Source organism: Zalophus californianus, chromosome 14 (assembly GCF_009762305.2).
Source record: "Zalophus californianus isolate mZalCal1 chromosome 14, mZalCal1.pri.v2, whole genome shotgun sequence".
Taxonomy (NCBI): domain Eukaryota; kingdom Metazoa; phylum Chordata; class Mammalia; order Carnivora; family Otariidae; genus Zalophus; species Zalophus californianus.
Window position 1 is genome coordinate 63,530,646 of NC_045608.1, and position 12,797 is coordinate 63,543,442.

A 12,797-nucleotide genomic window follows, 5' to 3' on the forward strand; every position below is an offset into this window, starting at 1 on the left:
TAAAAGATGAATTACTACTCCTTTGTTTTTCACTTTTTAAAATTTGAGTGGTATTTGCAATTGCAGCATATCCAAGACACTCTGGTACATATTTATGCTTTGTGTTTGACAAAGTATGTCTTCAAGGCAGGCCTTATCTATGAAATTATTCTGAGGCTACTTGATATGTATGTCCTGGGCAGGCTGGTCTTCCCAACTCCTCCTCCTCAACACTCCATGGCTTGTGCGTACTCACAGCCCCACCATTCATTTCCTCCTCTAGCTACTCTTGTTGGCCCTTCCCCCCAAAATTGTCATCATTTACCTGCTCCTTCCTACCTGGTCAGGATGCTTCTCCATTCTGCATCTTCCTTCCTCAAAAATGCTGCCCACATTGACTTTCCTGGTTTTCAGCAACAATTGCACTTATGCGTGGTGTCATACTGTTCAATATTTAGGTCTGTTGTTTAATATAATGTTCTACATCACATGCAGAGAACAGAGATTGGGTTGCTCATTCCTCTACTGCGCTGCAAACCTGCCACTGCTCTGCAAAGATAAGCAGAGGCTTGGCAGAACTCTAAATAGATGTTATTTTTCTTAACTCAGCAATTTCTGATCTCTGCAGCTTTTATAGGCCCCCTCTCAGTAAAGGAATTGAACCATTTTCATTAGATAGATCACTGAAGAAGAAACAAGGAGTACTTCATGATCCCAGAAATTATTGCCTTCCACTCCCCAGTGTGATAGCTGAAGTCATAGTAGGGACAAAGACCATGCAAGCTCAGGGACATAATGTAGTCTGGGAATCTAAAAAAGGGCTTTATAATAGTCTGGATGGACTCTGGATAAAATTGTGCTACTGATCATAAAACAGTGCCTTTCAGTAGTTTTGAGCATCATTTCCTTGTCCTTACTTTTCTTCACATTCTTCCCAAGTTCTGGCTATTACTGGCTTGTCCAGCACCTGGAGCTCCTCACTCCACCTCCAAAGAGTTAGCATTTTGCTCCTTTCTGCTCCAATACAATCCAATTGCTTATGTTCTATCCTCTGAGGAGCATGCTAAGATCCTGAAGCTGATATTTAAAAAAATCAAGAAAAACAATGGTTTGGAGGCCAAAAGTGAGATTTCAAATCAGAAACGCTGGACATGTTCTCATAGCCCTAACTAGCTATGTGACCTTGAGCAAGTCACTGAATCTTTAAAGCTTCAGATGACTCATAGGTAAATAGGATCATAAAGGAGCCTATTTCGTGGCCTTGTGGTGAAGATGAAGTAAAATTATGTGTGCTAAGTGCCTGCTACGGAGCCTTACAATACTAAATGCATCATCAGTATCAAAATGAATATTGTTCTCAGAGAAAATACTCAATCCTAAACAGAACCCTTCAATATTTTTGCTTAAAGATGTCATTAATGATGAAGGACGTCAGGCACTAAAACTCGTTTCTTTTTTTTGGTATAGAGGGACTTGGGATTCACCAAGATGGATTCAGAAGGCAGCTACCCCCTCCACCAAACAAGCATGACAATAAACATCTGTCATCATCAGCACTTTCCTTTCAGTCACTTTTTATGAGGAGGAAGAAGAGCCACCAAGTAAAAACCCTACTTTCTCTGCCTCTTAGCACTGAACATAAGCACCAGCATGATTTCCTTCAGAAGCTTCCAGAGTTTAACATTATTACTCTAGGACTCTTCAAAACTCCTTTGAGCTAGAGATGATGCAGGTGTCAGCATCTTTCTGTTTTACATGGAAAAAATAATGAACCCTAAAATGGAGACCTAACCTTTGAAGACTAACATAAGGAAAAGAGTACATGTGATCAGGGTTTTAGTCTTAAATTTGACACTAACAGCATTATTTTATTAAAATCAATTTCTATCAGTATATTTACTTCTCAAATATCCTCATCCATCAACTGCTTGCCTTACAACTACACAGGGCAGCTATAGGATTAAAATAAATTGTGAATTGAAGGCATTTTGAAAAGAAACAACCACTCTACAATTATAGGAACAATTATTCCCATCACAAACACCACAGCCAGAAGCCAAATTTGCATATCAACACTTCATTATTGGAGACGTTGGTACATGAGCAATTTTAAAACAAATTGTAATTTGAGTTTTCATGGGTTTTGCACTTTCTGTGACTATCTTGTTTACTTGCTTTTATTTGAAAGGAAAAGTCTGTCAAATCTGCTAAATTACTCAGCTTACTGTCATTTTTCTTATTTGTTTCGGCGATGTATGTGATGTTTCTGAGTCTCATCACTGCTAATCTTCAATTACCCAGGCTAAGACAGAGATTCCGTTGAACCCCTTTTGAGCCTAGGGAAGCAGAAGCAGAGCCAGGATGGTGAGGGGAAAGCAAATGCCAGCCAGTGTTGGAATCATGGAGAGCCATCATTCTAGAGACAATCTGATTAACTTTTGCCTGAAGAAGTTTCCCTAATGTTCTCAAATCCACTAGCTTACAAGAGCCACTTGTAGCTCTTGACTGGCATTCAGGCATAAGGTTTATGTTCTCTAAGAATTCTGAGAAGTGCAATAAAGGCCGTCATGTAATCACTGATGGTATACTTCCATCTCAGGGTGCTCCCTCATGTCACTTCCTGGAAGTCCTTAAAAAAAAAGTGGAGGAGTATCTGAAAGGTTCACCACTAGACCTATACTTCCCTTCTTCATTTTTGTCAAGTATCACAGAATAGATTCATATTTAGCTGATGAGATAAACTTGAATTCCTTTCTCATAGCCATGTAACCATATCATACTAAACATTGCTTTGGAGAAAGAGAAACAACAATGGAAGGCAGGAGAACAGGTGCAGAGGAGACAAGTATTATAGCTTCTAAAAGAATTCAGTTGCCACTTTAAGATCCTTAGATTTTCAAGTAAAATATAGAAAAAAATGCCACTACACTAAGTCATAGAAATATTTCTGTATTAAGCATAGATTTATAAGCATTGACTCTATATGATATTCTCACTTTAAGAAAACTTAAGATGCATTAGATACAAAAATCCAAATATATAAAGCACTTAAAATAGGAAAGAACTGTTTTAGTGAAGATTCTTAACCTTAGCAAAAGGATTTATTAGCGGGCTATTTTAAGTCTAAAAATCATGAACTGGAAACATACAAACTATTAAAATCCAGCTCAAATTTAAGGTCAATGCAAATAAGGATAAAGCATCTAAAATTAGAATTACACCATTCAATTTAGAGAATTTGATTTATAAAAATTTGATTTGCATGCAATTTCTTAGTAATTTAATTTTGTACAAAGTAAGTCATGGCAACAGAACTGTGAGATGATTCGCCTGGTCCCTGAACTAGGTTTTGTTTATTTAATCTCTTTAAGAGTACTAAGGAGTACAAGGAAGACAAGTATTATTACCCTGTGGAGATGAAGCCATCACAGCTTGCCCATCAGGCCCTGATAGTGTCTGATCAGAGAAGAATAAACTATAATGAACTACATGAAATCTGGTAGTGGATCACAATCCACGGTTTCTGCATTATTAGAAACTAGCCATTGTTTCTGCATTATCAATTTTGTTTGTCTAGAGAAATGAACTGAGGATCACAATGATATAGCAGAGGCAGCTTGAAGCAGGTTGATGGTATATGGAAGGCCTTTCTTAACCTGACAAGTGAAGCTTGTTCTGATTCTGGAACTCTAATGGTTAGTTTGGTCTTTACATGGTAGCTGGATCCCAAGAACAAGCCTTTTAAGCGGCAAATGCAGAAGCTGCAGAACTCTAACGGCTCAAACTCTGAAAGTATACAGCCTCACCTCTACTAAACTCTACTGCCCACAACCAATCATAGGGCCAGCCCAGATCCAAGGAGACGGGAGAGACGGACTATGTCTCCTGTTGGAGTGGTGAGGACACTGCCGAATAGCATGTGGGATGGGATATATAGTGGCAGCTCACACAATCTACCAGGACTTCAAAGATTTCTCAGGAAAATCACATGCATCATTTCTTTCTCATAACTCTCAGTATGAACCTTGGAGAGCAGCCAGACTTGACCACGTACTAGGTACCCTGGGAGTTAACAACAAACAAACCAAATTTGGCACTCACCTGGCGGAACCGGTCTAGGTCAATTTTGTTACCCACCAGCACCAGGGGAATTTCATAGGTGTGGCGGACTTGAAAAATGAGCTCTTTAAACTTGGCAGCTTCCTGGAATGACTGGCGGTCAGTGACAGAGTAGCAGATGATGAATCCCTCCCCACCTCGCATGTACTGCTCCCGCATGGCTGTGAACTCTGCCTGCAGGAAAAGAGCAAAATTGTTACGTAATTTAAAACAGTGAAGCCAACATGTCAATAAAATAAGAGGTCAAAAGTAGATAAATTATGAGACAAGGTAGTTTGGGTAGAAATTTCATCAAAGTTTATTTCTGGGCTTTGCATACAGGAAAGCAGAAGGAGGTCTAACTGTACCATTATGAAATCTGAATGCTTTAAAGTGTTCCGAGTGTTGATCTTTAATCATAGAAAATTTGATTTGAGAGATCTTGAGGGAGATATGTTAAATAGCAGGTTAACTAATGAACTCTTAGGGATTATATATATCCTTTTAATAGCTTTCTACCTAATGGTCTAGTTTTAGGAAAGGGAATCTAAATTTGTATACTCTAAACTTTAAAACCTAGAGGAACTAATTTTCTCCTCAAAAAGATGAAAAGAAACACGAGTTTAACCTTGATTATCCCTGTGAACAGAGGAAGTTATTAGCATAGATAATCCCAAACCCAGTTATGTGCTTGAGCTTTCTTAGATTCGTCTCCCCATGGGGCATAAACAGAGGGAACTTGACGGCGGAGTCATGGGGTACTACTTTCCACGTTCTGTTCACTCTTAAGTCCTCTCTTCTCTTTGCAGAGGAGGACAGGATCACCTTCCGAAGGTACCGATGTCCCAACCTGGGAGACACTGCTGTACCAGCTTTTCATGTTGCAGCCCAACTGACCTACAATTTCCTGGCAACTCAAAATTCAGTATTTGGTCTGAGTTGCAATCTGAAACATTCCTTTTAGTCGGAAGTTTTCATTCACTGTTACTCTGTTGAATCCATTGTTAAAATCACAAGCGCTGGTCAGATACAAGCAAGATGTGGACTAGCTGATGTGGACTGACTAGAGCCGTACGGATTGAAATTGCTCAGTGAGGTTTCTCCAACTAATAATTACATTTTTCAAATAGAAATGGTAGAATCACTGTAGAAATATGTGTGATATTTAAGAAAATATAAATGATATATTACATCAATAGAAATGATCAAAACCATAAAAGTGCAAACTAAACTGGAGAAAATTTATTTTACAATTTACAGCTCACTGTATTTGTCAATTACTATCTTAAGCATTAAAATTCTTATTGTCTATTGTCTATTGAAAAATATACACATTGCAAAATATTCAAGAGGTACAGAAGTATATAAAATTAATTTTATTATCTCAACATCAGTTTTTTCCAAATGCATGACAGTTAATAGATTCTTTACCCTTACAGAAATAGTTTATGTACACATAAGCAAAGACACCTACATACTTTTTATACTCAAATGGGCATAGTGTATACAATTTTTACTTTTAACCTTAATTAAGATTTAATACCCCTAATATCCCTTGGAGATCATTCCATATAAATGCAAAGGAGTATTGTTTGCCATGAATGCATCATAATTCCTTTAACGCATGTACCACAATTTATGTAACTAGTTGCCTATAAACAGATATTTAGAGGTCTTCCTTTTATTCCTATTATCAACTATACTGCAGTATAGATTCCTAAACATCCACATTGCACAGGTGTATATCTGAGCAATATAGTATTGCTAGATGAGAGAGAACACACATTTTTACTTTTGAAAAATAGTGATCTCACCAAAGATATCGTACCAATAACTCTTTCCAACATTATGTAAATGTACCTGTTCCCCTCATTCTCACTCATGACACTTATCGAATTTTTCTACGTTTTATAAGTTTTAGGGTAAAAAATAGAATCTTGTTTCTTTCATCTGTATTTATATGAGAGTCATATTGAGCATCTCCTATGGTTCTTACCCATTTACAAATTCTCTCCTAGATATGGTTTTATTTTAAAAACTGAAATGTTTTTTATTCTTTGATTTGGGGATTTGGAAAAAAAATTCTCACTGGAGAAGGTTCTATGTGAGACATAAGAAACAAAATACATTTGAGTACATTAACAATAACTACATCGTAGAGAAAAGACTAATAAATTTGAAGAAGTCCAACACCTATTAGGAAGACAGGCAAGGTACAGGAAAGTAAAATTCACAGAGAACAATATTAGATGAATGAATGAGTGAATATCTAATTGTGCTGGTTAACTAGACTCCAAGTCACATATATGTTATATTAATAGATCTACCAGTCCTCCCATCTGCTCTGAATTGAAGTCTCCAAGTATGAGGTTCTAGCATTAGTATTTTAGAGTTCCTTGTTTGATTTTGCTTTGCACCTAGATGTTGGGGTATATAACTGTGTTTGTGTTCAAAAGTGGTCTTTACGATCTGAGCACAGAACATGGGAAGCACAGTACATGACTTCTAGTTCCATTACTCAGAATATGTCCTCTAAAAAATCACCTAACCCCTCAGTGCCTCAATACCCCTCTTTGTCAAAAGGGATTAGGACACACACTTAACCCATCTTACAGGGCTGTAGAAAGGATCAAGTGAAAGAACAGATATAAAAATGCTTTGATCGATTTTTAAAATACAGTACAAATTAAGCCTATTATCATCTCTGGTACAAATCCTGCAGAATAGAAGCTGTCACTGGGAGTACAGGCATAAAATTCTCTTTGAGCTGCATTAAATATAAATGTAGAAGTATTTCTCAAATATGCTTAATCAGAAAATTAAGGTGTTTTTTTTCCCCTCCAAATAGGAGACACTCTCCACCAATAAAACAGATATAATTAAGCTATCCCAATGAAAGGGGAGGATACTTCCTCTTAGCTGACTTTATCCATACTAACACTTTTCAAAGCATATATAGGTTTTTCTTAAAGATGCACTGGAAGCCCATTCTTTGACTTATTTGTTTTTTGGGGGTTGGATTTGAGAAGTTCTTTATAGATCTTGGATATCAGCCCTTTATCTGTAGTGTCATTTGCAAATATCTTCTCCCATTCTGTGGGTTGCTTCTTTGTTTTGTGGACTGTTTCCTTTGCTGTGCAGAAGGTTTTTATCTTGATGAAGTCCCAAAAGTTCATTTTTGCTTTTGTTTCACTAGCTTTTGGAGATGTATCTTGAAAGAAGTTGCTGTGGCCGATGTCAAAGAGGTTACTGCCTATGTTCTCCTCTAGGATTTTGATGGATTCCTGTCTCACATTGAGGTCTTTCATCCATTTTGAGTTTAATCTTTGTATATGATATTAGAGAATGGTCGAGTTTCATTCTTCTGCATGTGGCTGTCCAATTTTCCCAGCACCATTTATTGAAGAGACTGTCTTTTTTCCATTGCATGTTTTTTCCTGCTTTGTCAAAGATTATTTGACCATAGAGTTGAAGGTCCATATCTGGGTTCTCTATTCTCTTCCATTGGTCTATATGTCTGTTTTTGTGCCAGTACGATGCTGTCTTGGTGATCACAGCTTTGTAATATAGGTCGAAATGGGGTAAGGTGACGCTCCCAGCTTTGTTTTTCTTCTTCAACATTTCCTTGGCAATTCGGGGTCTTTTCTGATTCCATACAAATTTTAGGACTGTTTATTCCAGCAGTTTGAAAAATGTCATTGGAATTTTGATCGGGATGACACTGAAGGAATAGATTGCTCTGGATAGCATAGACATTTTAACAATGCTTATTCTTCTGATCCATGAGCATGGAATATTTTTCCATCTTTTTGTATTTTCTTCAATTTCTTTCATGAATGTTCTGTAGTTCCTAGAGTATAGATCCTTTACCTCTTTGGTTAGGTTTATTCCAAGGTATCTTACGGTTTTTGGTGCTATTGTAAATGGAATCACTTCTCTAATTTCTCTTTCTACAGTTGCATTGTTAGTGTATAAGAAAGAAACCGATTTCTGTGCATTGATTTTTGTATCCTACCACATTACTGAATTGCTGTATGAGTTCTAGTAATTTGGGGGTGGAGTCTTTTGGGTTTTCCACATAAAGTACCCTGTCATCTGCGAAAAGAGAGAGTTTGACTTCTTCTTTGCCAATTTGAAAACCTTTTATTTCTTTTTGTTGTCTGATTGCTGTTGCTAGGACTTCTAGTACTGTGTTGAACAATAGTGGTGAGAGTGGGCATCCTTGACGTGTTCCTGATCTTAATGGAAAGGCTCTCAGCTTTTCCCCATTGAGGATGATATTCGCTGTGGGTTTTTCATACATGGATTTTATGAACTTGAGGAATGTTCCCTCTAACCCTATACTCTGAAGAGTTTTAATCAGGAGAGGATGCTGTATTTTGTCAAATGCTTTTTCTGCATCAATTGAGAGGACCATATGGTTCTTCTCCCTCCTCTTATTAATGTGTTCTATCACATCAACTCATTTGCAAATGTTGAACCACCCTTGCATCCCGGGGATAAATCCCACTTGGTCGTGGTGGATGATCCTTCTAATGTATTGTTGGATCCTATTAGCTAGGATTTTGTTGAGGATTTTGGAATCCATATTCATCAGGAATATCAGTCTGAAATTCTCCTTTTTGATGAGGTCTTTGCCTGGTTTGGGGATTAAGGTAATGCTGGCCTCATAGAATGAGTTTGGAAGTTTTCCTTCTGTTTCTATTTTTTTGAAACAGCTTCAGTAGAATAGGTATTATTTCTTCTTTGAAAGTTTGGTAGAATTCCCCAGGGAATCCATCAGGCCCTGGACTCTGGATTTTGGGAGGTTTTTGATCACTGCTTCAATCTCGTTACTGGTTATTGGCCTATTCAGGTTGTCAGTTTCTTCCTGTTTCAGTCTTGGCAGCTTATAGGTTTCTAGGAAGGCATCCATTTCATCCAGATTGCTCAGTTTATTGGCATATAGTTGTTGATAATAATTTCTAATAATTGTTTCTATTACCTTGGTGTTAGTCGTGATCTCTCCACTTTCATTCATAATTTCATTAATTTGGGTCCCTTCTCTTTTCTTTTGGATAAGTCTGGCCAGTGGCTTATCGATCTTATTCTTTTAAAGAACCAAAAATGGGCAGAAGATATGAAAAGACACTTCTCTGAAGAAGACCATACAAATGGCTAACAGACACATGAAAAAATGTTCATCATCATTAGCCATCAGGGAAATTCAAATCAAAACCACATTGAGATACCACCTTATACCAGTTAGAATGGCAAAAACGGACAGGGAAAGAAACAACAAATGTTGGAGAGGTTGTGGAGAAAGGGGAACCCTCTTACATTGTTGGTGGGAATGCAAGTTGGTACACTTTGGAAAACAGTGTGGAGGTCCCTCAAAAATTTAAAAATAGAGCTACACTATGACCCAGCAATTGCACTCCTGGGTGTTTACCCCCAAAGACACAGATGTAGTGAAAAGAAGGGCCACATGCACCCCAGTGTTCATAGCAGCAATGTCCACAATAGCCAAACTGTGGAAAGAGCCGAGATGCCCTTCAACAGATGAATGGATAAAGAAGATGTCATCCATATATACAATGGAATATTACTCAGCCATCAGAAAGGATGAATACCCAACTTTTACATCAACATGGTTGGGACTGGAGGAGATGATGCTAAGTGAAATAAGTCAAGCAGAGAAGGTCAATTATCATATGGTTTCACTTATTTGTGGAACATAAGGAACAGCATGGAGGACATTAGGAGAAGGAAGAGAAACATGAAGGGGGGGAATCGGAGGGAGAGATGCACCATGAGAGGCTATGGACTCTGAGAAACAAACAGGATTTTAGAGGGGAGGGTGGAGGGGGACTGGTTATGGTGATGGGTATTAAGGAGGGCACGTACTACATGGAGCACTGGGTGTTATACGAAAACAATGGATCGTGGTTCACCACATCAAAAACTAATGATGCATTGTATGGTGACTAATGTAACATAGTAAAATTAAAAAAAAGATGCACTGGAAGCTGGTGTGACACAGATAGTTGAGCAGAATCTCTGCAGCTAGTATCAGCTTAATAATATGACACTGAAATCACTTTATAAGAAAAATGCTATGTTCAACATGTTGCTTCTGTCTTTGTTCACCCACGAATTAAAGATCTTTATGTTCTGTGTATCCTGAATGTTAATCTCTTCTTCATTTGCTTGTTATAAATGAAACTTGGTTAATTATTCAGGAACATGACTAGATTCCACTTGCTATCCAAAAGTAACAAAATATCTATGAAAGAGATCTGTGTAAAATACTACAAACATAACCATTTCTAATATATATATATATATTTGTTTTTAGAGAGGGAATGAGGGATTGGGGGCCATGGGGCAAGGGAGGAGGGGAGAGAGAGATCCAAGCAGGCTCCACACCCAGCATAGAGCCTGACGCTGGGCTCGATCTCACAACCCTGAGATCATGGTCTGAGCTGAAATCAAGAGTCAGATGCTTAACCAACTGACCCACCCAGGTGCCCCTTTCTCTAAGATTATCTAAGCTGTTCCGAGTACAATGCTGTAGCTTCATCAGTTCCCTTTGAAAGGTTTTCTTGTATTAAAATAAGGTGAGAATACTCTTAATTCTGAACACAAAATATCCTGATTAATCTCATATCAGAGTCTCTTAATTATCAGAGTATTTTAAGCAGGCTTTCAGAAATATAGGGACTGAACCAGCTCCCCGTTGTATTCAATGAATGCTACTACAATGTATGAGTGCCACACTGTTTACAAAATGCACTAGCACTACGGTCAAGCCAACCCCCAAATGCTTTCTAGCACAACACACACATTTACCATTGTCTATGGTTGCCATACTCATGACAGTCACATCTCCATACCACACTTATATCCCTAGTACTCAAAAAGTAAATGAAAAGATAATCCACTCATGCAGCTGACACTATGCCAAGTGGTCAGATACGTAAACTACCAAAAAAGTCTGACCCTGTCCTGGTTGACCAAGCATAAATAGGCCAGGAGGAAACAAATGAAGGGCAATGAAGTACTACATGAACCATGGGGACTTAGAAAATGGCAAGAGCAGTTTGCAGGAAGAAAGCAAAGAGGACTTGGTGGAAGAAATGAGATGTGTTATTTTTTCTTAATTTGCCAACCATAAAGGGCTCCTCAACTTTCACGCAATCTTACTTCCAAAGATTATGTATTGTTACCCTTAAATCACCTTTCATGATCCGAATTCAGCATTTGCATGGCACTTAAACATCTGCATACCAGTTCACAATTCAGTTTTTGGAGGTGGTCAGAGGAGCAAAACGGTGGTTGTTGCTTTTGTTTGCATGTTTTTAAAGAAGGAATAAAAATATGAAATTATCAAAGTGATGAAAATGTAGGATTCATAAATTTGCTGTAATTGATGCAAAGTACCAAGACTGAAATCAATAGTAGTGGTGGTTCTTCAGCCTCAAACTGAAGCAGTTGAGAATGTTCAATTAAAATGGAAATGGATGAAGAACTTTTATAAATGCTGGTAATAAATGGTCAAAGAAGGTATCTAAAAGGCCAAATATAATTAATGAATTTATACTATTTTGTAGTTTTCAGAGAACATAACCATGTCCACTATACATTTGTCTATCATTGCCTTTCAATATTTGGCACTCCTGTATTTTCAGGAATGCATTAAATCATGGAATACTGCCTAACTCATTCATCAAATACTTATTGAGCACTTATGTGACAGATATGTCAGATTTGAGATGGCTTAATACATATAATGAAACAAAAATATGAGCAAATGTGGAAACGAATAGAAATTAGAACATTGAAATCAAGATAAAGCGGCTTGATCTGCAAATTTGACTCAACTTGTAGACAATCAAAGCTACACTAGGAACATGATCAATTCCATCACTTTTGTGGTCAATAACAACAACATACTAATGTGTCAGGTGACATGAGTCTCTCCCTGAGCACTTAGAGCTGAATGCATTTTCTCTTATGAGATTTCAAATAGGGTACAATGCCCTCAATGTCAAACAGGATCTGCAGTAGCAGGTTTTCTAAGTCTCAAATTGTGTTTTTCAACTTAAATTTCACCAAACATTTTATAGATTTACTCAATGATACTGCTGCAACACTCAAGCAGGGTAACAGAAAAGCTGTTTTGTAGAAAATACATGTTAAGATTGTGGATGATAGTTAAAATATTTTGATTTTAATGCTGGAAAAAGTAGGAAGCCCTAGATTTAATGCCTAGATATGTCATTGAATAGTGGTGGATTCATAGTGCCTAAAATCTGGCTATAGTGAAGATTACTCCTATATGTAAGGCTCTTACCTCAATGCCACTCAAAATAAATGCAGAGGTTGCCAGGCTACATAATTCATGGGGCCCAGTGCAAAATTAAAATGTGGGGACACTTGTTCAAAAATTAAGCACTTCAAGACAGCAACAGCAGAGCATTAAAGCAAGAACAAGACCCTTCTCAGCATGGAGCCGTGGGTGATTGCACAATTCCTGGCCCATGAAACCAGCCCTATTGGCATGGTAGAATCACAAAAGAGCATCCAAGAGTGTATGTGAGAAGAACTCCAAAGAGACAGTCTCTGAGCAGGTCTCTCAGCAAAAGGGGCAGTGATAATTCTACTCTGACATTAAGTCACTCCTGAAGCTTGCTGACCCTAGTAAGGAACATAAGACAGGACAATGATAGATGTACAGG

The 12,797-nt window shown here is 37.7% G+C and overlaps 1 protein-coding gene across 2 annotated transcripts in view; it reads right to left on the reverse strand.

Moving 5' to 3' along the window:
- Window positions 1–12,797, reverse strand: part of RIT2 (Ras like without CAAX 2) — a 391,667-nt gene that overhangs the window by 197,277 nt on the left and 181,593 nt on the right. For both annotated transcript variants that reach the window (XM_027576579.1, XM_027576578.1), the window contains one exon: window positions 4,081–4,272. In XM_027576579.1, the coding sequence (XP_027432380.1) occupies window positions 4,081–4,272 (192 nt within the window). The remainder of the gene's footprint in view (window positions 1–4,080; window positions 4,273–12,797) is intronic.